Below are 21,579 nucleotides of genomic sequence, written 5' to 3' on the forward strand. Positions count from 1 at the left end.
CGTTGACTCAGGCTGGTCAGCTGATAAGTCTGGTGCCTGGGAATTCAAGGAATGATGCTGACAATTTCAGTCTACTCTACTGGATTTTCGCCTAAAGAACGAAATAATGACATCTATTATCTTTCGAGTTGAAACCTGAACTTTGTTGCTGACCTGGATAGGAAGATATAGTACTGGGGCCTCGGCGGGGTGGATGCCATCTCCATTATATATGTATACACAAACACACACACACAAATTGAAGTAGAACAAACATCACACCTCACCAGATGAAACAAATATGTCACATTCATAATTCATAGCCCCTAGGACTTATGTACATCGCCTTATCGACCAGCTACTCGCTCGATCCTACAAAAGCGTTCCAATCCACCATGCCAGCTGCACACTGGTCAGTGATGGGCGGCCCATCAACCAACTTCACTGCCTGCTGATTTCGCACAATGGCAATCTTCACAGGACCAGTATGTCCATTGAAAGGTACAGAAAAATGATTGATCCCGGGAAATTGCGCCCAAAGTCTGGTAGGCGGATTTGAGCCGATGTGAATGTAAACGTCGCTTGGTTCCGGGACCATCGCGCTCACGAAAACACGATCTTGAGAGACCTCTCCAGGAGGCAATTCAGGCTGACCCATGCCAGGGTTGTTGCCAGTGGTTCCACCAGTGTTGCCAGCACTGCTGGGGTTCAAACGGTACCAGTAAACGAGCTTATCACCATATGACATGGGATATCTGGGGTTGCTCATGGGGAAATGTCTGGGCTGCTTCCGCCTGTAAGCATCGATATAGTGAGGTAAAAGAGCTCGCCAGGCATCATGAGGATGACCAGAAACATAATGCATAGCGCCATCAGGGACTCCAGATTTGTAGATTGGGCCGATGTAATGTGCTTCCCCGTAGTCATTCCAAGTGAGGATCTGGCCAGAAAAATAGATCATTAGCCCTAGTCATTGATTGGCAATGGAGCGTCAGAAGGTACCTGGATAAAAGTCGGCTGGACATCCATGACTTGCCGCCAGCGGTAGTGCCAGAGATCATCACCACGCCAGAGCCAGTTTTTCTCCCATTGAGGGAGGTTGGTGTAGAACCAAGGGGCCACAGGCATCATATACGGCTTTCCAGCCAAAGCTCTTTTCCACTCTTCGTCACTACCGGTATCCTTATCCTGGGCTCCAATGGGCCAGGCATCCCAGCTGAAGGCACCGTCAATGATATCCCAGACGCTCGACATCCCCGCGGGCCCCAGGCTCGTCCAATTGGGAATGAACATACATCCGGTTGCTGCTTTGATGGTTCGCCAATCTTCTGCACTATCAGCACCCTCAAATGTGGACACCATCGGCTTGTTCTGGTATATGAATTGCGCGGGCCGGTTCTTGTAAGTATTGATCAGGTCAATGACCCGATCAATAGGCCAGGGCCCAGCAGATCCATAGTCAAAAGAAAGAAACATGGAGAAATTGCCAATTCTTTCAGCTACATCATACGCCATGTGGAGAACTCGATCGGTATAGTCATCCTGAGGACCAATGTTCATGGCAAAGCCGTCAATGTGAGCCTTCTGCGCCTCAATGATATCACACTCCCACTGTTCAGGTGTCATGGCGGCCGCGTTTCCCACCTAAGCTCTCGTTAGCCTGCTCGACCTCCAAACCTCGACGTGAAGCACCAGGACTTACGATAAAGTGGGCAAAGACTGTCTGATCCCCTGGATGGTGCTGGGATATCGTTGGAGGCACTGCAAGCAGTGTAAGAAGCAGATACCAGAAAATCATCATGGAGAGCACAAGAGAGTCATCAGGAATAGAACAAGAGTAGATACAATAAGTTTGGAATCAAGGCAAAGAAGGAGAGCTGTGAAGTAATGTCAATGCAGAATCACTGGTTGATGAACCAAGCAACGTTAAACATGATATCTAAAAGACACGAGAAGATCGTTCCTGCGACCAAGATCAAAAGTGTATGAATAGTAAACAGAGCGAATAATCAATGGATAGAGTATTCACTGTTGCCGAAGATGGCCCTTTTCTCTGGGGGCACGCGAGACGCAATGGCACCTCCATGCATCTACTGTTTATGAAGGATAAAAACAATGCCATTATAGGCAAGGCATGTGCAGGACAAAACATTTTGTCTCTTATCAAGCATGACAGGGAGAGGAGGAATGTATGAAGTCAAACCAACCTACCAGGAACAGGATATGGGTTGCATTGTCCAGGCTCCTCTTTGGTATGCCCGGGCCCCCAAAGACAATCAAAGCAACCCATTATGAAGATTGCGCGTGGAAAACCACGCGATGATCGGAATTTGAGGATGAAAAATTGGGCAAAACAACCACAAAGAAGAAGAATTGGGCTGTCACTTCAGTAGAGATGCTCCTGGCGCTGCACGGTGTCCTTGAGAAAGATTGTCAAAAAAGAGAGAGAGAGAGAGAGAGAGAGAGCTTGTTATTGCATAGACTAGTCCGTCGCAATGGCATCCGAGCCTACGCCTTCCGGTCACATAAGAACATAACTTGAATCCGAACTTGCAGAGATGTGATTCCTTGAGATAAATATGAGAATTTCTGTCTGGGTTTTCCATCACTTCTAGTGGTAGCTTGGTAGATGAGGCCAAGAGAAATGGCCGAGGAAAATTGATACGGTCGCCATAGCTTCTCCTAGGCAACACTATTCAACGAGTCGGGAGAGTATTTTACCCTGAAGGATCTCTCAAATGTTCTCGAAGAAGGTGAGTAATGTGATTGATCCTAAGCTATCTCAATGACTGCTGGTATGTGGGAGAGATGGCCAACAGAGTCTCGTGACTTGGCAGCTAACGTGACTCTTTCATCCATCACCATCTTGAGTATCACCGGCAGTTGAGGAAGAGGAGATGGGTGCGACGACCTTGACAGTCATGGCTGCAACAATGACTGACCATTATATGCTACTTGATAAACGCTCGAACTCACCACAGAATGAATCCAGACAAAAGAAATTCTGGTTCGCCCCAGACTGCCGCGTGACGAAGGGGTGATGTCAGTGTTGGAAGCAGTCTATATAAAGGAACAAGCAATGAACGCATCTTTGCTAAAGGCGCTTTGAAGCTCCTCTGAATTCTGTGGATTTTGAACAACTTCTTTAAGAAATCAACTTTGTTCCTAACCAGATTAAAACAATCTCGAGATGGCCGTCTCTCGAGCTGCCGCTGCCGTGGAGAAGGTGGTTGGGCATGATGATACTGCAGTATTCACCACGGACGTGAGTAATTATGCGAAGAAGGACTACGGCGAGGAAACAGATACCAGAATCAAGGCAACGACCTGGCAGGGGAAGAACAGTGTCGAAGTTGGTCAGTATTTAAGGGCATTTTACCTCGAAGACAAGACCACTGACATCGGTATAACCAACAGTTGAGATGCCGAAGCCGAGAGTTATCGATGAGGGTGATGTAATTGTGCAAGTCACAGGTAGCACGATCTGTGGAAGTGACCTGCATCTCTATCATGGTATGTGTTAGCATCTCGGCATTTATCCTTCAAGGACACTATGATTAACATACCTGTAGGTGTTATTCCTGAGGTAGAAAAGGGCGATGTCCTCGGACATGAGTTCTGTGGTGTAGTGGACAGTGTGGGACCGGGTGTCAAGAATGTTAAAGTCGGCGACCGTGTTGTCGCTTCCTTCCCAATTGCTTGTGGAGATTGCATGAACTGCAAGAAGGGATTGACTTCCGCTTGTGAGCGGACAAATTCGAGTACCCTTGCCAATGCCCTCTACGGAAAACGGACAGCCGGTTAGTGTGACCTTGTCCGGTGTGGAATCCTGTGCGAGCATCGCTAACGAAACTTTCGCCTAATATAGGGATCTTTGGATACAGCCATTTCACTTCTGGCTTTGCGGGAGGGCAGGCGGAGTATGTTCGTGTTCCTGGAGGAGATGTCAATCTGTTGCAGCTTCCTCCCGATGTCCCAGATGAAAAGGGACTTTATCTCTCGGATGTTATTGCTACGTCGTACCACTGTGTTGTCGACACGGGCGTGCAGGAAGGGGATGTCGTTGCCATTTGGGGCGCCGGCCCAATCGGCCAGATGTGTGTCAAGTTTAGCTTCGACCAGGGAGCCAGCCGAGTGATCTTGATTGACGGCGGAGAAGGAGCCTGGAGACTTGATTTTGTCAAGTCTAAGATCCCCAAGGTAGAGACGTTGGACTTTACCAGGCTGCCGCGCGGAGAGTCGGTGACCTCACAGTTGAAGAAAATGGTGCATGGTGGACCGGATGTGGCTCTAGAATGTGCTGCTGGCGAATATGCCAAGGGATGGCTGCACTACTTCGAAACTCTTCTGGGAATGGAGACGGACACATCAGAGCTGTTGAACGAGATGATCACGTCGGTTCGCCCCTTTGGGCGGGTCGGCGTCACTGGTATTTATGCTGGCTTTGTAAGTGGACTTGTTTTGATATACTGTGCGATCAACTGTTTGAAGCTAACTAGGAACGGCAGACAAACCACTTCAACATTGGTGCCCTCATGCAGACGGGTGTCCGATTCATTGGCAATGGGCAGGCTCCCGTGCACAAGTATTGGAAGCATCTCTTGGAACTGATTCAGCGTGGCGAGATTGATCCCTTGGACATGGTCACGCACCGCGTACGATTGGAAGATATGGAGGAGGTATATGCATTGTTTGACAAGCGCGAAAAGGGCATGCAAAAGGTCTTTGTACAAACCAGATTCTCGGCGTCCCCAGCGCCAGGATCCCCGTGTTTGACAGAATTATGAGCAAGGTCTTTCCCTTGACTGGGAGACCGATTTTGGAGAAGGCAAAATGATGATAGGGTTCCGAGATTGACGAGATGATCCCTATTGTACTATCAGAGGAGTTATTTTGTTATTTGTTCCTTGTTTTAATACTAACTTGATGATCCATGTAAATCAAGTTCCAATTGAACCAAAGTAGTGGCCCCTCGCACTCTCTCTCTCCATCTTGATCCTTACCTATTGCAATCAAACAGACCGGACCGGGTTTCGCTATTCTACCGCCGTTGATCGGCACTGTGAGTCGAAGCAATTGAGTCACAGCAGAGGATGTACTCGGGGGACCCACGCCATGAGAACCACCGACAAGGCCAACTAAGATGAGTATCCATCTGAAGTAGAGGTTCACAAGAAAAAAAAAAAAACAAAAAATTTCTCGTAATATTCTCTACCATCTATCTATGAACTAATGGTACTACAAGTATTGATATACACTGGTAGTAAGATGGTAGTATGGATGGTAGTAGCTCTCTGAACCAAATGCTGATGACCCCAAAGGGTAAAGCGTGATCAGATAAGATTAGACGATGGAGGGACGAATCAGCTGCCGAGTCGAATTCTTCATTGTTTTCCTCTGCTGCGGACCGGGTGGATTGCCATTGGCTGGCTCAGGGTTTCCATTTCCAATCGGTGAGCGGTTTTGAGGGTCTTGGAGTCTTGGAGTCTTGAAGACTGGTGCTGAGTGGTTCTGATGGAGCAATACGCGGCATGTTCTTGAGGGAAAGGCAATCCCGAGGTTAGAGAACTGGTCAAGAGGAGAGGCAGTTTGAGAGTGTATCCTTCATCCTCGTTGGTAGATAGATATACTTGAGCTATCATGTAGATATTAATGATCTGAGCGGAGGAGACCGAGGAGGATGACTCTGCCGACGAGAAGATATTCGGATATGTGGCGCACTTATCAATCTACGATGTAGGGCTCACTGTCTCAAGTTTGGGTGGAGTTTTCTCTTGTACCCTAGAACTAAGTAACTAGTAAACTAAAATGCCTCCAGCTGTCCAGCACCCCCCGACTGATTGATAAAAATTCCGGAACCCTCTTCTCCATAATAATAATAAAAATACACTTCAGCCTGTTTCCCACCGTAGAACTGGTCATGGCTGGAATGAGTGAACAGGGAATGATTTCATCTCCGACTCGCCGAAATCGGGAAGACGCCCACGATAATCTAATCTGATCCGACGCTCTTATTCAGCTGTTTTTCCTTCTTCTGTGTCTTCTTCTCTTGTTCTTCTCTCCTGCTGCTGCTGCTGCTGCTGCCTCACTGACCCTTTACGGAGTACGATTTCCTTCTTCCAAATTGGATTTTGGATTTTATTATTCCTTTCATATTCCTCTACTCCATCCAACCAAAAGTAATCTTCTGCAAAAATAAGCCATCTATCGTCGCTTTCCCACTTTCTCCGACTCGAATGGGCGCACTTCCGCTCTCCCGAAGCGATTCCATTAGTGACACCACCTGGTCCGTCTTCCTTCTTCCCTAATCTCTCCGCCTCACTATTTCCCCCCCCTCAACTAATCCCACTCACCTCCATCCACTCATCATCATCCATTTCCCTTTCAGGAAAAGAAAAAGAAAAAGAAAAAAAATAAAAATAAAAAATAAATCCCACTAATGTCAATCTCTCTTCAGATTCCTCCTTGGATGCTCTAACAGGAATTCCATCCATTAACAATGTCAGCTCCCTCAATGGCCCCTACACCTGCACCTGCGTCTCTGGCACCCGCATTAGCCGCCAAGCCAGCCGTTTCGCCCTCTCCAGGTCCGGGCACTCCCGGGTCCATCACCACCAAAGAATGGGTAATTCCACCCCGTCCGAAGCCAGGCAGGAAGCCTGCGACAGATACGCCTCCGACAAAGCGAAAGGCGCAGAACAGAGCCGCTCAACGGGCTTTCAGAGAACGCAGAGCCGCCCGCGTGAACGAACTCGAGGACCAGATCAAGAAAATTGAAGATGAGCATGACATCCACATCGCTGCTTTCAAAGAGCAGATCGGCAACCTGTCTTGCGAGGTCGAGCAGTGTCGCTCGGAGATGACCTGGTGGCGCGACCGGTGTCATACTCTGGAGAAGGAGGTGTCGGTGGAACGCAGCGCCAAAGAAGCTCTCGTGAAGGAATTCCGGTTGTCGTTGTCGGACAAAAACGCTGCCAGCTCGGATGCAGTACCCTTCCCACGGGCCACGTCCAGCCGTCCAGAAAATGATGGTGTGCCTGCGAACAATGCCTCCCACGACGACGGCCATCACTCGGACAACCGAGAGGAAGTGCCTCTGGGCTGCAATGACTGCTCCACAAGCCACTGCCAGTGTATTGAAGATGCTTTTGCCATGCCAGGCGTGCTAGCTCAAGAAGAGTCACGGCGACCCGGAAGTACGAAGCCGGGCCGCTTGGAGCCGGAGATCAAGCCGGATCCGGAGGAGATGGAAATTGATTTTACCGCTCGATTTGCCACGATGAAGCCGCAAGACCACTCGCCAACGTCTGTCTCGTCCCCAGCCGTTGACCCCTGCGGGTTCTGTCAGGATGGGACACCGTGTATTTGTGCCGAGATGGCCGCCCAGCAGGAGGAGAATGAGAGGAGAAACACATTTGAGAACAACCGACTCGCTCCCATTCAGAACATGTCTCAATTCACACCGCCTCCCTCAGATGGCGATGTGCGCTCGGAGATGACGCTACCGTCCCTCAGCCAGGCCACAAACCCTTGCGCCAACGGACCCGGAACGTGCGCACAGTGCCTGGCTGACCCTCGCAGCACCCTGTTCTGCAAAACTCTTGCCGCCTCCCGATCGGCCAGTGGGACGCCTTCGGGATGCTGCGGCGGTAAAGGCGCCGGCGGCGGTTGTTGTCAGTCGCGAAGCTCCAACCCTTCACGAAGCGGGTCCACTGGCAACGCCAACTCGATACCGGGTCCCTCGACGACCCCGTCATTGACGCTGTCCTGTGCCGATGCCTTCACAACCCTATCGCGGCACCCAAGCTTCACGCGGGCCACGGACGATATCTCCAACTGGCTACCGAAACTGCACACCTTGCCCAACCCCCGGGATATTCCCCTATCGGACCGAGGAACCCCCCGGGCTGCCATGGAAGTCGAGGCTGCGAGCGTGATGGGCGTGTTGCGGTACTTTGATCGGAGGTTCGCCGACAAATGAAGCCCAGCATCCCTGCAAGCCCACCAACATTCTTTCGTTCTTCTTGATCTTCGTTTCTTTTCTTTTTTTTTTAATGATACCCACAAGTGCCCCAGGACGTGTTCCACTTGTATAATACTTTTTTTTCCCTTTCTTCTCCTCTTCTCTATCCTCCCAGATATAGAACCTTTCGTTCCCAGACCAGGTGACATGGTTGCTAGAGATGCTTGGACTTGACCAGGCCCTCGTTTCGTCTCTTCAAAGGGATTCAACTTGGTTTCAACGATGGACTGGGCCTATATATGTGAATTGTGAACGTACATGTGACGATTTAGACGGTGAAACGAACGGCGTTTGGGATTTATTATATTATGTTTGATGCTTTAGAATCATACGATGCTGGATCACTACGAGCAAAAAGAAAAGTTGACCACGATTCGAGAAACCGAAAACGAGTTTTTGATTTTCACATCTTTTCTTCCTTATCTTAACGACGGAAATCTCTCGTAGAAGTCAGAAGAAAGTACAGTACTCCGTACATCGCCCCCCGGTCGAGTGGTGGGTATTATCTACATACAACCATACATACACAAAATCAACCTGAGCCGAACCCCAGGCTCAACGCCATTCCACTCCCGAAAACGTGTACATATTACAGGGCGAGGAATTGATCACAGAATGAGAGGAGTGAGTATGGGCCGTTCTAAGATGCGGATAGATGAGTAGAGAGGGAGGAAACGAGAGAGAGAGTAAACCAAAGGACGAAGGGGAAAAGGACAACGGTAACGGCAACATCGACGTCCCCCTCAACCTCACCTTAGGTCGAACCCTTAGAAACGGCCTCCGCCGACCATCACGCCCTCGTCCCCTCCGCTCCCCATGGAGCCCAACAGGCCGGCGCCCCAGATCCCAGCAATCCCCCACATGCCGACTCTCCAGCCGCGGTAGAGGCCCTGGATGCCCTGTCCCTGCCGCTTTTTGAGCGGCAGAGGCTTCCCGAGCACTTTGTGAGCGCGCTCGGCTTCAGAGGGCGCGCTGACGCCCTCGTCGTACACGATGCCCCACATCGTTCCTACCACGCCACGGTATGTCTGCGGCACGGGGACGATGGTCTCGACCTGCGGTGCCTCGTCCGCGTTGGTGACGGGGGGGATGGACCGAGACCCGCCAGCATACTTTTGCCGGAGGCTGGGGGACGTATATGTGGAGATCTGTGCGCGGCGCAGGACTGTCTCCAGCGGGAATCGCACGGCAAGCTCCAGGCCTGATCCCAGGAAGGAGAATAGGTTCCACGTGGAAGGGTTCAGGATGGGATCGATGGAGAGATAGGACTTGAGGAGTAGAGGTGTGGTAGTGGTGATGAGGTTCGGAAGACTCGAATGGAGGATGGTAATGGGGACCAAGTGTGAAGGGATCGTGCAGTTCGGGGTGGGGAGCTGGCGAATAGCCCGGAGAAGCGAGCGCGGCCCGTGGGTGGCGGGCGTGAGGATGAGGAAGGTGCGCGCGGTGTCGATAGGCGACAAAATCAGTGCAGATAGCGAGGAGGAGATGAACGACAGCACTAATGTCGCGAAAGGTGAAGTCGACGTCAGAATGTCGGCGGTCATGGATGACGCAATATCCTCTTCCGGTAAGCCCACGATGGCGGACAGGAGACTGCGAATGAAGGTATTCAGGGTGGGAAGAAGTAGGGAGTAGATAAACGTCGCATTGGTCGCCTTCCATGGCGATGTTGGGCCACTGGTGGACCAGAGTTGGGAGAGGACCTCCATCAGCGAGGAGGGATTCTTCATCGCCAAGGTATATTTGGGCGACGCCGGCGTAGATGCGATGTAACCGCTGCGGTCTGTGATATGGCGTCGAGCCTTCCGCGAGCGTGAAGATGTCGGCGAGGCCGTTCCAGGCGCCGCAGACGTGAAGTAACTGCTCTCATCGTCCGAAGATTGTGATTCCTATCACACGATGCCCGTCAGCAAACGCCGTACGCCACACGATCCGAGTTCCCCCCCCATACCTCATCATACTCGTCATCATTGTACGAGTCCGTTCGACTGGACCTTCCGGGGGCGTCTGCGGCCCATTGTTCACCCTGCGAGTCCGGCACCACATACGCCTGAAGGATGGTTTTGGCGACATCAAATGGTTGGGCTACTAGGACGCCCGTGTAACGATGGAGCGCGGCATCCAAGGCATTTCGAACCCATTCAGATAGCGACGGAGAGCTCTCTAAGTACTCCGAGTAATCCAAGTCCGGTAGCAAGTCGCGAGCCGAGCTGCCAAATACCTGCGCGGATGACGGAGCGGCGATATCTGGAGGAGACGAGGCGTTGGAGGCGTCAAGGCCAAACGATGGTGGGATGTAGTATGGGCGCAGAGGATTGAGCCCTTCCCGGGGAGCGGTCATTATGGTGTCTGTAGCACTCGATAAGATATATAATCAATTAATTCCCGAAGGGTGGTTGATTCTAAGAGATATCGCGAGGCGGGTTTTCGGCGATGAAGCTTCGAAGTGTGACGATGGACGATCGCTGGAAAGAGTATTGTGATTATGTCCGAATTTCCCGCCTTTCGCTCGGGATTTTTCTCCCTGTAAACTTCTCGACCACGGGCTTTTAAACTGCCTTCTTCGGGAGACCCTCTGATTCCTCGAAAGGCTAAGTCTAGTCTCTTGTTGAAATATTCCATATTACTTACACACGTCGGACATTCGCCGCCATGTCGTTGTGGAGGGAATCCTGTCAACAACTGCGTCATGCAGTACCAAAGGCCATCAACGGGAATCGCATGTGTCAAGCGCAGTCGAAGAGATTCCTTAGCGATGTTAGCCAATCGAGCCATACCCAGCTGTATAGCCGACGAGGTGCGCAGTTTGGAGTCGCACGGGGGTTCGTCAATTCCCCGCGGCGAAGCTTTTCAGCTACCGCTGGAGTGCAGCACGGCCATATTACACCTCCCAAGCCTGGCGAAGAGTGAGTCAAACCTAGACGAGGCATCTGCTTCATGCTTCAATGTTGCAGAAGGATTTCTAATCCTGTTCATCCAGACTCCATGTGTCGTTCATCGACAAGGACGGCCAGAAGTACGACTTCGAGGTAGCCGAGGGAGATAACCTGCTGGACATTGCGCAAGCCAATGACCTGGAAATGGAAGGTTCGTGCTCTGGAGACTTAGATTACTACTGGTGATATGTCTTTGCTGACTATATCCCGCTTGCATAGGGGCCTGTGGTGGTTCTTGCGCCTGCTCAACCTGCCATGTCATTGTGGAGGACCCAGAGATGTTCGATAAGATGGAGGAGCCTTCCGACGACGAGAACGACATGCTGGACTTGGCGTTTGGTCTGACAGAGACATCTCGTCTGGGATGCCAGGTGATCATGACCAAAGACCTTGACGGCCTTGTGGTTCAGTTGCCTTCCATGACACGGAACCTGCAGGCAAGCGATTTCGCACAGAAGCAATAACCGATGGTGTCGATTTCAATCATATGTATACTACCTGGAACGCCTCCTCTCCGACGACGAAGATATGTCCATCTACAGGAATAGGATCGGGAAACCGATAGCCACCTCTTGAGGGTACCCCTCTACCAATGTTATTTGGTCTATTCGAGAGATAATTGTATATCATGTGTATAACTTTTGGTTCAAAATTCAAGCATAACAATCCCGATTACCTTTAACGCCCTGTACATGCCTTGTCTCGTCCATACAGTACTGAACCCGATCCAATTCCGGGGGGGAAGTGTAGAATAAAAAAGCAATGCCTTCAAGCCTCCTCGATGTTGAAGGGTTTCCCCTTCTTCCCACTGATCAATTCCAAGAAGCCCTGCTTGCTGACTTCGTTGACGACCTTTTCCCGCTCACCCATACCAACGGTTCCCTTCTTTCGCTCCTCTTTCGCGGCCTCTTCTCCCCGGACCTGGGCTGCGCGCACCGCATTGAAAAGCTTCACCACACCACGCTGCGCAATCTTCCGGAGGCGCTTCTCCTCTTCTGCAACAGCGCCAGTTATGCCACGCTCAATGCCCATGACATCGCGTACGCGGCCCCGATCCAACTCCTCCTTCTTTTCAGCGCGGAGTTTCGCCCGCGCCTGCTTGTCCAGTTTCTCGTCCGCAAGCTCGGTCGTGTTTTGCGCGGCTGTTTTACTGCGCGACAACACAGGATCTGCACGCGCTGATGTGGGAAGTTTTGTCGAGAGAATCTTGGAGATCGATGTCGAGAATGCAGTGGGGTCGTTGCGCTTGGCGACGGACTTGCGGCCGTTCGTAGAGGTGGCTAGCGAGGTATCCGAGAGGTACTCATCGTCTTCAAGTTCAAGTTCAGACGATTCTGCTGAGCCAGGTTCATCCTGGTTGTCTGCATCGCTCTCGTCGTCACTGGCGTCGCTGTCCTCAGCCTTTCTCTTTTTCTGCGCACCCAGCGATTTCGTGGTCTGCGCCTGTGCCTGTGTCTTCTTTGGCTTCTTCTCTACCACCTTCTCTTCCTCCTCCACATCGGAATCGGCGAGATTGACTGCCTTAAAATCGGTGGGCTCGTCATCTTCTGCTTCGTCGGAGCTGCTGTGATACTGGTGCTGCTTTCTAAACTTCTTCTTGGGCCGACCGGGTTTATTCTTCAGGCTGTCTAAAACCTTGCGCTTCTTAGCCATTGGAGGAGCCATAATGCCGGGAATGATTGCTTCTTTCGTCTAAAAAAAAAAAAAAAATCTCGCGGATATCGAGATGTTGACTGTCTGCCGCGACTGGCAACGAGAGGGAACTTTTTTTTCCGTTTTCTCTCTGCGGGCGGACAAGCAGATCGCAGTCTCCGATTGGCTCGTTGCCGCCCTCCAGACTCTCCGCATCGCCTGCTGTCCTTTTGCTCTCCATCTCGTCGACAACCAACACGCCACTGCTGTTTATCTGTATTATCCGGGGGGTATAACCGCTTACTGTCCTTATATTTGCCCTCACTGAACATACTTGACTTTTTACCTCTTCCCGAAAACCCACCGTCATGGTCCTCCAGGATCTTGGGCGGCGAATCAACGCCGCTGTCAATGATTTGACACGCTCGAACAACCTGGATGAGAAGGTGGGATGGTCATTTCGCGGTTTTTAACACTGCAGGGCTTCTGAACTGACCGTCCTTCCATATAGGCTTTCGATGACATGATAAAAGAGATCTGTGCCGCACTGCTATCGGCCGATGTCAACGTTCGTCTCGTCCAGACGCTGCGCAAATCCATCAAGTCCAGCGTGAACTTTTCCTCGTTGCCACCTGCCGTCAACAAGAAACGCTTAATTCAAAAGGCCGTGTTCGATGAACTGGTTGCACTGGTCAACCCTCATGCAGAACCGTTCCGCCCCAAGAAGGGACGGTCGAACGTGATTATGTTTGTGGGGTTGCAGGGTGCGGGTAAAACAACTACCTGTACCAAGTTGGCCAGACATTACCAGACGCGCGGATTCAAGACAGCACTGGTTTGTGCGGATACTTTCCGTGCCGGTGCCTTTGACCAGCTGAAGCAGAATGCCACCAAGGCGAAGATCCCTTACTATGGTAGTTTGACACAGACGGACCCCGCAGTGGTGGCGGCCGAGGGTGTCGCCAAATTCAAGAAGGAACGTTTTGAGATCATCATCGTGGATACCAGTGGTCGACACAAGCAGGAGGAGGACCTTTTCACGGAAATGACCCAGATCCAGAACGCCGTCACGCCCGATCAGACTATCCTGGTTCTCGACAGCACTATCGGTCAGGCGGCCGAGGCCCAGTCGGCTGCTTTCAAGGCCACGGCCGACTTCGGTGCGATCATCATCACCAAGACGGACGGTCATGCCGCCGGTGGTGGTGCCATCTCTGCCGTCGCGGCAACGCACACGCCCATTATTTTCCTTGGTACCGGAGAGCACCTGATGGACTTGGAACGGTTTGAGCCCAAGGCATTCGTTCAGAAGCTCTTGGGTATGGGTGATATGGCCGGTCTCGTAGAACACGTGCAGGCGGTGACAAAGGACTCGGCCGCCGCAAAGGAGACATACAAGCATATCGCTGAGGGTATCTACACGGTGCGCGATTTTCGAGAGAACATCACCTCGATCATGAAGATGGGCCCCCTATCGAAACTGTCCGGCATGATCCCCGGTCTGTCCAACTTGACCGCCGGGCTCGACGATGAAGATGGATCGCTTAAGCTTCGCCGCATGATCTACATCTTCGATAGTATGACAGCTGCGGAGCTTGACGGGGACGGCAAAGTTTTCGTGGAGCAACCAAGCCGTATGGTCCGGGTTGCCTGTGGTAGCGGAACGACCGTGCGCGAGGTAGAGGATCTCCTCTCGCAGCACCGCATGATGGCCGGCATGGCCAAGCGGGTTGGCGGACAGAAGAAGCAGATGCAGCGGGCTCAGAACATGCTCAAGGGCGGCAACAAGGAGCAGCAACTGGCAGCCATGCAGAAGCGGATGGCGGCCATGGGTGGCGCTGGAGCCGGCGGTCTCCCCGGGATGGGCGACATGGCCAAGATGATGCAGATGTTACAGGGACAAGGCGGCGGCGGCGGCGGCATCCCGGGTCTTGGGGGAATGGATTTGCAAAGCATGATGAGCCAGATGAGCGGGCTGATGGGTGGAGGCCGTGGCAGAGGACGGTGATGCTGATGATAAAGTGCGAGGTTCTTCTTCTCGAGTCACGGTCGTCTACTTTAATGTTTCTTCCCTTTTGCCTTTTTCTATTACGATTCCTCCCATGTTCTTTTTATCACTTCTTTTCGAACGGCCTGTGGATGTTGATCGGTCTAGCATTTGTATGGCGTTGGGCGTGTTCATCTTGTCCTATTGCTTCTAATACATAAACCATACTCCCTTGGGGTTCTGGCCCTGTACAGCCGAGATGGAGATACAAGATAAATGATAAGATGTTTATGAACTGATCTACCAACCAATCTCCGCTGCACCATAACCAATCACAACAAGTGCGGACGAGTACAATCCAGATCAATCCAACCTCTCCGCCCTCTCCGCTACATCCAGCACCTCATAGAACTCGTCCACGAGTCGCCGCCCAAACCTGCCTGCTATCTCGCCCGCCCGCCCGATCACCGTCTGGAGGGCAGCATCCCACCCCTCACCCTGGCGCCCATCGAACAAAACCTTCCCCGGCGCCAGCAGTGGGTGCTTCGCGGAGGAAGCCCCCATGAGCGCACCGGCCTCAGGCAAGGGGACGCTGAGCTTGTACTTCCAGACGACCTGGTCGTCGACGTAGAGCGAGTACGTCAGGACAGAGCTCGGCACTGTCACAGGCTCGCCGGATACGGTGTCGATGAATTCATCCTGGGCGTCAATGTGGATGAGGCCGTACTTGACGTTGCCGTCTGGGATGTACTTGACCGCGACGTCTTCGGCGTCCGTCTGCCGGTATGTCCGGATGGGCAGGTAGAACATGCTGAGCGGGCCGACGCTGAATTCGTGCAGGCCCTCGCCGGCCGTGTGTGGGCGGTTGTCCTCGGCGGTGAAGTCGAGGGTTGGGTCGGGGAAGCGCGTGGCGCCGAACTCGTGGCGGTCGCCGCTGAGGAGGACGATGCGGATGCCGAGCTCGCGCTCGGCGCGCCACATGGCTTCGAAGATGGTGCGGCGCTCGTGCAGGAACCCGCCCCAGGTGTCGGCGGTGCCGACGTGCCAGTTCTTGGTGAATGGGACGCTCGACGCGACGATTTTCCAGCGGACTTCGGCCGACTCGGGTCGGGCGAGGTACGCGAGGAGGGATTGCAGCTGGGCGGACCCCAGCATCGTCGAGTTGACCTGCGACGGCTCGGAGCGGTAGGTGCGGGTGTCTAGCATGAAGAAGGAGGCGGGCCCGTTGATGAACGAGAAGTACGTGGTGTTCTCGGGTTGAGCAAACGCTAGAGGTGGGATGGGAGGGTTCACGCTGACATGGTAATGCACGTAGGGGTCCACAGCAGCAGGGTAGGGAGCGGTGGTGTTCCCCTTGGACCAGTCATTGGCGATTTCGTGGTCGTCGAGTGTGTGAATCCAGGGAAGATTGATGGCCGCATCGGCATGGGGGGTCGACCACGATGGAGATGAGTAGATTCTGCGGTACTCGCTACGGTAATGCCACACAGACGATCCAAAGCGCTGAGGCACGTCGATGTAGATGAAGTCACCTAGGAACAACATGAAAGCAGGTCGCAGCAGGGACGGCAGTTTGCTGACAGTTTCAGCCATCTTCTCAATCCCCGGGATACGCAGCGAGTGCGAGAGCGGATTGTACGGGAAATTCGGTTTGATGCAGCTCGATGTTAAGAATGTCAGCCGGTTGGCTGATTCTGTGCCCGGCAGAGGAGCTGTGACGAAGGATCCGGTTTGGTTGTTCGACAGAGAGTAGCGGTAGCCAGAAGACGGCTTCAAGCCTCTGATAGTCACAGAGGTAGTGTAATCCGTGGAGTCATCGAGCGCATAGATTTTACCCTCCTCGACCCAGTGCAAGGGATCCGTTTGCTCTGCTTCCTGGTAGAAGAGAACCAAAGGCAGCTGCGCTGGATCGGGCTCGCGTACCAGGACATTCGCTGTAGTCGGGGAGACATACCCAACACGGGTGAAAGCAAGATTATCCCCAGAGTAAAGCACTACACCTCGCAGCAGGAAGTCAAGGGACAGAAGCGCAAGCACGACATTGATCAGAGCTGTCAACCGTGTTGCCAGCGGCAATCTGCGCGAAGGCACGCCAGTCAACAGTGTCTTGAGTGGAGATTGGGATGAGCGCTTTGTAGCTCCTTGAGATCCTCATTAGCATTCTTGGAACAGGAAGCAGAAACTGCCAGCACTTACTAGTTTCCTGGGCTTCTTTCACATCATCTCGTTGAGCAGCGGCCTTCTCTTCTTGTTGCAGAACTGACCGCAGGGATGAGATATATATCGCCAGAGATGTCAAAATTAGAGGTGGAAAATGATGACCAGGGATCTATCATAGTCAATCGATACTGATTCCAGTTAAAGAAGATACTGTACCAACCAACCCATCTTAAGAAAACAAAGGTAGCCAGCCTGATGATGGCGGAACTGGTCGCAACGGCAATGCGCGGGAGGGACACCATAGCTGCAAATCGAAGCCTAGATAGATCTTTGGAGGAAAGAGATCATCTCCGTTCGAAAATTATCAATTACTGACAATGTTCGAAGATCGAATTTGATGGGAATGGGAGAAGAGAGGGAGAATGTTCGATCGACTTGAGGTGAACTGCGTGTTTTGGGGGGAATGACGACATACGCTGCCACTCCCGCTCTTCTATCACGATCATGATCACTATGGAGCACTTTGACTACCATCTAGATACATGGAATCTACTATGACGATAGAAGAATGCCATGGACGTACATATATATTCATGGGCACGGCTCAATCATATTATATCTACCCTTCAACAATTGATTGTGGCTAGATCTATCGTTGTTGCATCATATCTCGGAGAACATTCATCAGACTGCTGGCCATGGGCCCCGTGGTCAGCACTTGCTGTGCAGCAACGACCAAATCCTTCATGTGCATGCTGAGAAACATCTCCGCGGCCCACTGCCATGGCTTCTCCCGCTCCCCGGGCAGGGAATTGAAGTATTCCCAGCCCATGACACCTCCAAAATCCGGGAACTGCTCGACCAGCACCGCGAGTACAGTCCCGATCTTCTCGCGTGAAACATAGCCCTGCGACCCGTTCCCTGGGTTGGTCAATAATCCATAGACCACGCGCCGCGGGGACCATCCCTGGGCCACAATGGCGGCATACATGCGGGGATCTTCTGCTGGACCCCAACCGTTGTAGAATTGCGCATTATACCAGCTGATCTTAGACCCTCGTTGCTGCTCGAGCTGCCGGTAGTCAAACCCCGAAAGATTTCCGATTCCCAACAATGCCGCGGCGACCGGCGCCAGGGTGATGATGAAATTTTCTCCCAAGTCCAGCTTCAACCGGTCAATCAGCCGGATGATGCCCGACAGAGACATCTCTTCCTCCACGTCTAGATCCAGCCCATCCAGTTGGTGCCGTCGCACCATGGCCAGAAGTGGTTGATAGTATCGCTCGAACTTGTCCTGATCTCCGTCTAGACACCGAAAGGATCCCTGTGCCGCTCCACCTAGCATACCCATCACCTTGATGCCATCGCGCTTCAACAGGGGCATTTCCGCCCACAGAGGATCGTACATTTCGTGTTCGGGAGGGTCATCGTTGAGTGTAATATGTCCCGGTTCTGCGTTCAAGTGGAAGGCTGCAATGATGATATGGGTGATGCCGGTGTTGTTCTTCACCAAGGGCAGTACCGAGACATAATCGCCGCGGTTCGGACACAATGTCTGGTGGTAACAAATGACTCGATGTCGCTCTGATCGCCCGGGCACGGGAGGCATCTTTCTGAGGAGGTCACACAAGTAGAATGGTTAATGACAGGTCCTTGGTCGTGCAGTCTGGCATGTTCGTGCAGAGCAGCTGCGGGGAAGTGGAGTGACTCGATCAGGCTGAGGACAGACCTCGGCTTGAGGTTGTGCAGAGCATAGAGGTTGGATGATTAGACTAATACATGGCCTGGGCTCAATTAATGAGACTGTTTACATGAACGAAGGTCGAAACCCTTCAGAACTGTGTGAGAAGAAGCAACAAGACGTGCTGAGCCCAAGCCAGTTGGTGGTCTATCTGGCTACCCCAAACCGGATGTTGGAGATGCTGCTGACTCATCATCCACATGCCTCACTTTTTAAGGTGGTTGATGGAATTTCTCTTGGTTAATGATGATTCTATTCGCTCTGGGATATCATAAACATGCAAGTATCAAGGGAAGACAAAACATGAGCAAATCACCACGCTGTATGTCCTCCATCCATGAAAAGGCAACTCCCCGTCATGAAGCTGCTGGCTGGTGACAGCATGAAAATGGTACCTCCCGTGAACTCCTCAGGAACGGCCAATCTGCCCAGCATATTTCGCGCTCCCATGTCTCCTTCAATCCGGGGACCTCCTGAAAGTTCTTCTATACCATGGGGGTAACGATATGGCCCGGACACAGCGCGTTGACTCGAATCCCGTGCTTGCCCCATTCCATGGCCAGGTTTCGCGTGAGCTGAATGACTGCGGCCTTGGAGGCATTGTATGCCGGGCAGACCAACCCTTTATTGGCGATCATGCCGGACATGCTGGCAACGAGCACGATGGATCCCGGTCGGCTGGTGGCCATCATCTGCTGTGCGACGGCATTGGCAGACATGAAGACCCCCGTGAAATTGACGTCCATCACTTCTGCAACGTCTTCGGGCGTGTGGTCCACTGCGTCTTTGACACGCTGGATCCCTGCTGCCGCAACCAGTCCATCGATCTGACCGTGTTCTTCTGTGATACCGCAGATCGTCTTGTTGAGATTCTCTCTGTCCCTCACGTCGACGTGATGGTAATGGATTGAGCTATTGAGGTTCTTGGATGCCTCCTGCGACAGTGCAAAGTCGGGGTGCGGGGTGTCCAGTCGATCGAAACAATGCACTGGTTGTTCAAATAGGTCGGCACTGATGGAACAATTACAAAAAGGATAGCGGAGAGGCTACCGACCTTTTGCACCTGCCTGTACCATGGCTTCTGCTATCACCAGACCCAATCCGCGCCCACCTCCCGTAATAACATAGGCCTTGTCGCGGAGGCTAAAGTTGGGATAAGCCTTTTCTGGTGAACTTGCCGTCGGTGGCGTCCGGGGATCTTTGCCATCCTTGAATGGTTCCGGGTCGCGGTGCAGAGGAGACGAGGAAAAATTTCGGTATGTCGCAATTGCGCCTGCAGCTCTATGGGCTGCGTTGTGTTGACAAGAGATGCCGGTACCAGATGCCAGTGCTGGGCTGAGTATCCGTCGCATGGGAATGCTGAATGCGCATATGGATGCCATTGTGTGCTTGCTGAATTGGAACGAAAAGTGATATCTTATCCTGACACAGAGTCAATTGACCCTCTTCCACGACGCCTAAGCCTGAGCCTTATATCTGTTTAGTCGTGATTATGCAACTATAAGGCCGCGAAAGTATACCCATGGGCGATGATCAGGGCATGGTTAAAAAAGAAAATCATGGCTGTAGACTGCCTATACAGTAGTATGACGTTTCAAAGAGGTCAGATGCGTCGTATATGTATGAACCCAGCCATATCTTCCAATTGCGCTGAAGAGCAGCTATCCTGTGCTACACAAGCCAGCTTTTAAGAGCTTGGCTGCGGCCCTCCGCATGATCTCCTTTGATGTAAAGACTTTCAATCGATATAGGATGACATCGGCCATGCGTTTTCTTCACATAAATCATTTCACCTCAGCCAGATCATAGACTACAAGGTATTTGGGGGTTGTTGTGTCTGTTTCGATTGGAGTCGGTGCATCTGAGATCTGCTGACTCAGCGCCACCAGGTGCTTTGATCGACTTGATCTTTCGGACCACCAACCCATATTCCTAGACTACCTCACACTCTGTAGACCATTCTGATACAGATGGAGAGCCTCAAGTAACTATGGTCCGTTTACCATGGCTGCGTGCATTCCCTTTTGCCAGCCCCAAAAGAGTATCTCCAATGGCGATGCCTTCACCATGACATCGACCCCTTGTCACTCGGGTCTTCCCTTCCGACCAATTGGATGAACATTCCAACGAAGAGGCAACAAACTGGTGTCAGTGAGCGAGTTTGATGCCTCAACGTTAGTGTCACTTTCCATCAAACTGGGAAAGATTTACTGTTGCCGCTGAACGTTGGGAGAATTGGTCTCTTGGTAAGGGAGGCGACTATGAGCGACTATGAGCGAACCCCCGGCAAGGCTACATAAACATGCGGCCCCCTGCAGGTGCTTTATCTGTATCGGTGTATCTAACTGCGCACTGTTAGGTATCTACAATCCTAGTTGATTTTTGATCTGCTTCCGCCAGTGAAATCCCCGAAGATCGCTCACTAGACATACTCAACCTGTTCGTCGAACTTGGAACAATGCCACGAGTCTTGTTCCGTCCACATATCGTCTCGAGCCGCCTTGGAAGAGCTCCGCTCTGGCGGTCGACGACTGCAGGATTTGCAACCGAACCCTATCGTCATCCCAACCCGGGAAATTTTGCCAACCGGTCAAAGGAGGAAATGTCCGAGATTGGTCGCAAGGGTGGTCGCAAAGGAGGCCAAGCCAAGGGTGTTGGAGGCTTTCACAACATGGATCCCGAGAAACAGGTATGCGTGTTCGGAGACTTTTGCTGGCTTGGTGAAGATAAAACTAAGCTATTCGTTATTAGCATGAGATCGCTTCTCGGGGTGGGCGTGCCACCCGCAAGTCGGCCGAACAAGGGGCACAATATTATGGAAAAGCGTCAAGGCGTTTTGGAAGTGCCCCTCGCCCTAACAAGCCTTCTGCGGCGGCCCCGGGGTTTGAGAAATCATGGACTTCATAGATAGATGATATGCGAAGCGCACTAGAGTCTCCTCTAGGATTGTTGTACAATAGTTTGAAAGAATAGATAGAATCATGCTCCCCGTCCTGTTTTGTAGACTTCCTCTAGACTCTGTATACCTACCTATCCAGAACATGTCCCTGTGATTTAGAACCAGACGTGACAGCTGCATGTAAATACCTCGTGAACATGAACTTCTCTCTTTCTTCTTCGC

The 21,579-nt window shown here is 52.0% G+C and overlaps 11 protein-coding genes across 11 annotated transcripts, besides 4 other annotated features; 5 read left to right on the plus strand and 6 right to left on the minus strand.

Annotated features, from left to right (window-relative positions):
* Positions 1-337: 337 nt before the first annotated feature.
* Positions 338-1,777, minus strand: ACLA_001200 (glycoside hydrolase family 71 protein; the record flags this gene model as incomplete). The annotated part of the gene is made up of 3 exons (XM_001276134.1): positions 338-919; positions 982-1,623; positions 1,682-1,777. The coding sequence occupies 3 exons, from the start codon at positions 1,775-1,777 to the stop codon at positions 338-340; spliced, it is 1,320 nt and encodes a 439-aa protein (XP_001276135.1).
* A 642-nt stretch (positions 1,778-2,419) lies between these two features.
* Positions 2,420-2,444: a microsatellite.
* Positions 2,420-2,445: a microsatellite.
* A 724-nt stretch (positions 2,446-3,169) lies between these two features.
* Positions 3,170-4,766, plus strand: ACLA_001210 (zinc-dependent alcohol dehydrogenase; the record flags this gene model as incomplete). The annotated part of the gene is made up of 5 exons (XM_001276135.1): positions 3,170-3,335; positions 3,397-3,492; positions 3,552-3,779; positions 3,848-4,425; positions 4,488-4,766. 5 exons carry the CDS (start codon positions 3,170-3,172, stop codon positions 4,764-4,766), a joined length of 1,347 nt encoding a protein of 448 aa, XP_001276136.1.
* A 1,275-nt stretch (positions 4,767-6,041) lies between these two features.
* Positions 6,042-6,063: a microsatellite.
* A 305-nt stretch (positions 6,064-6,368) lies between these two features.
* Positions 6,369-6,410: a microsatellite.
* A 68-nt stretch (positions 6,411-6,478) lies between these two features.
* On the plus strand, positions 6,479-7,960 carry hapX (bZIP transcription factor HapX; the record flags this gene model as incomplete). Its single annotated transcript, XM_001276136.1, has 1 exon — positions 6,479-7,960. The coding sequence occupies one exon, from the start codon at positions 6,479-6,481 to the stop codon at positions 7,958-7,960; it is 1,482 nt and encodes a 493-aa protein (XP_001276137.1).
* Positions 7,961-8,769: 809 nt separating this feature from the next.
* On the minus strand, positions 8,770-10,343 carry ACLA_001230 (mitofusin complex protein UGO1; the record flags this gene model as incomplete). Its single annotated transcript, XM_001276137.1, has 2 exons — positions 8,770-9,891; positions 9,954-10,343. The coding sequence occupies 2 exons, from the start codon at positions 10,341-10,343 to the stop codon at positions 8,770-8,772; spliced, it is 1,512 nt and encodes a 503-aa protein (XP_001276138.1).
* Positions 10,344-10,654: 311 nt separating this feature from the next.
* Positions 10,655-11,402, plus strand: ACLA_001240 (ferredoxin family 2Fe-2S iron-sulfur cluster binding protein; the record flags this gene model as incomplete). Its single annotated transcript, XM_001276138.1, has 3 exons — positions 10,655-10,908; positions 10,983-11,089; positions 11,158-11,402. The coding sequence occupies 3 exons, from the start codon at positions 10,655-10,657 to the stop codon at positions 11,400-11,402; spliced, it is 606 nt and encodes a 201-aa protein (XP_001276139.1).
* Positions 11,403-11,706: 304 nt separating this feature from the next.
* ACLA_001250 (rRNA processing protein RRP15) lies at positions 11,707-12,603 on the minus strand (the record flags this gene model as incomplete). Its single annotated transcript, XM_001276139.1, has 1 exon — positions 11,707-12,603. One exon carries the CDS (start codon positions 12,601-12,603, stop codon positions 11,707-11,709), a length of 897 nt encoding a protein of 298 aa, XP_001276140.1.
* A 335-nt stretch (positions 12,604-12,938) lies between these two features.
* ACLA_001260 (RNA-binding signal recognition particle subunit SRP54) lies at positions 12,939-14,578 on the plus strand (the record flags this gene model as incomplete). The annotated part of the gene is made up of 2 exons (XM_001276140.1): positions 12,939-13,016; positions 13,082-14,578. The coding sequence occupies 2 exons, from the start codon at positions 12,939-12,941 to the stop codon at positions 14,576-14,578; spliced, it is 1,575 nt and encodes a 524-aa protein (XP_001276141.1).
* Positions 14,579-14,920: 342 nt separating this feature from the next.
* ACLA_001270 (alkaline phosphatase family protein) lies at positions 14,921-17,223 on the minus strand (the record flags this gene model as incomplete). Its single annotated transcript, XM_001276141.1, has 3 exons — positions 14,921-16,698; positions 16,754-16,816; positions 17,193-17,223. The coding sequence occupies 3 exons, from the start codon at positions 17,221-17,223 to the stop codon at positions 14,921-14,923; spliced, it is 1,872 nt and encodes a 623-aa protein (XP_001276142.1).
* A 143-nt stretch (positions 17,224-17,366) lies between these two features.
* ACLA_001280 (putative class III chitinase) lies at positions 17,367-18,326 on the minus strand (the record flags this gene model as incomplete). The annotated part of the gene is made up of 1 exon (XM_001276142.1): positions 17,367-18,326. One exon carries the CDS (start codon positions 18,324-18,326, stop codon positions 17,367-17,369), a length of 960 nt encoding a protein of 319 aa, XP_001276143.1.
* Positions 18,327-18,943: 617 nt separating this feature from the next.
* ACLA_001290 (oxidoreductase, short chain dehydrogenase/reductase family) lies at positions 18,944-19,840 on the minus strand (the record flags this gene model as incomplete). Its single annotated transcript, XM_001276143.1, has 2 exons — positions 18,944-19,446; positions 19,513-19,840. The coding sequence occupies 2 exons, from the start codon at positions 19,838-19,840 to the stop codon at positions 18,944-18,946; spliced, it is 831 nt and encodes a 276-aa protein (XP_001276144.1).
* A 1,076-nt stretch (positions 19,841-20,916) lies between these two features.
* Positions 20,917-21,365, plus strand: ACLA_001300 (KGG domain-containing protein; the record flags this gene model as incomplete). The annotated part of the gene is made up of 2 exons (XM_001276144.1): positions 20,917-21,147; positions 21,210-21,365. The coding sequence occupies 2 exons, from the start codon at positions 20,917-20,919 to the stop codon at positions 21,363-21,365; spliced, it is 387 nt and encodes a 128-aa protein (XP_001276145.1).
* Between the last annotated feature and the right edge of the window lie 214 nt (positions 21,366-21,579).

Source organism: Aspergillus clavatus, genomic scaffold, assembly GCF_000002715.2.
Source record: "Aspergillus clavatus NRRL 1 1099423829750 genomic scaffold, whole genome shotgun sequence".
Lineage (NCBI taxonomy): Eukaryota > Fungi > Ascomycota > Eurotiomycetes > Eurotiales > Aspergillaceae > Aspergillus > Aspergillus clavatus.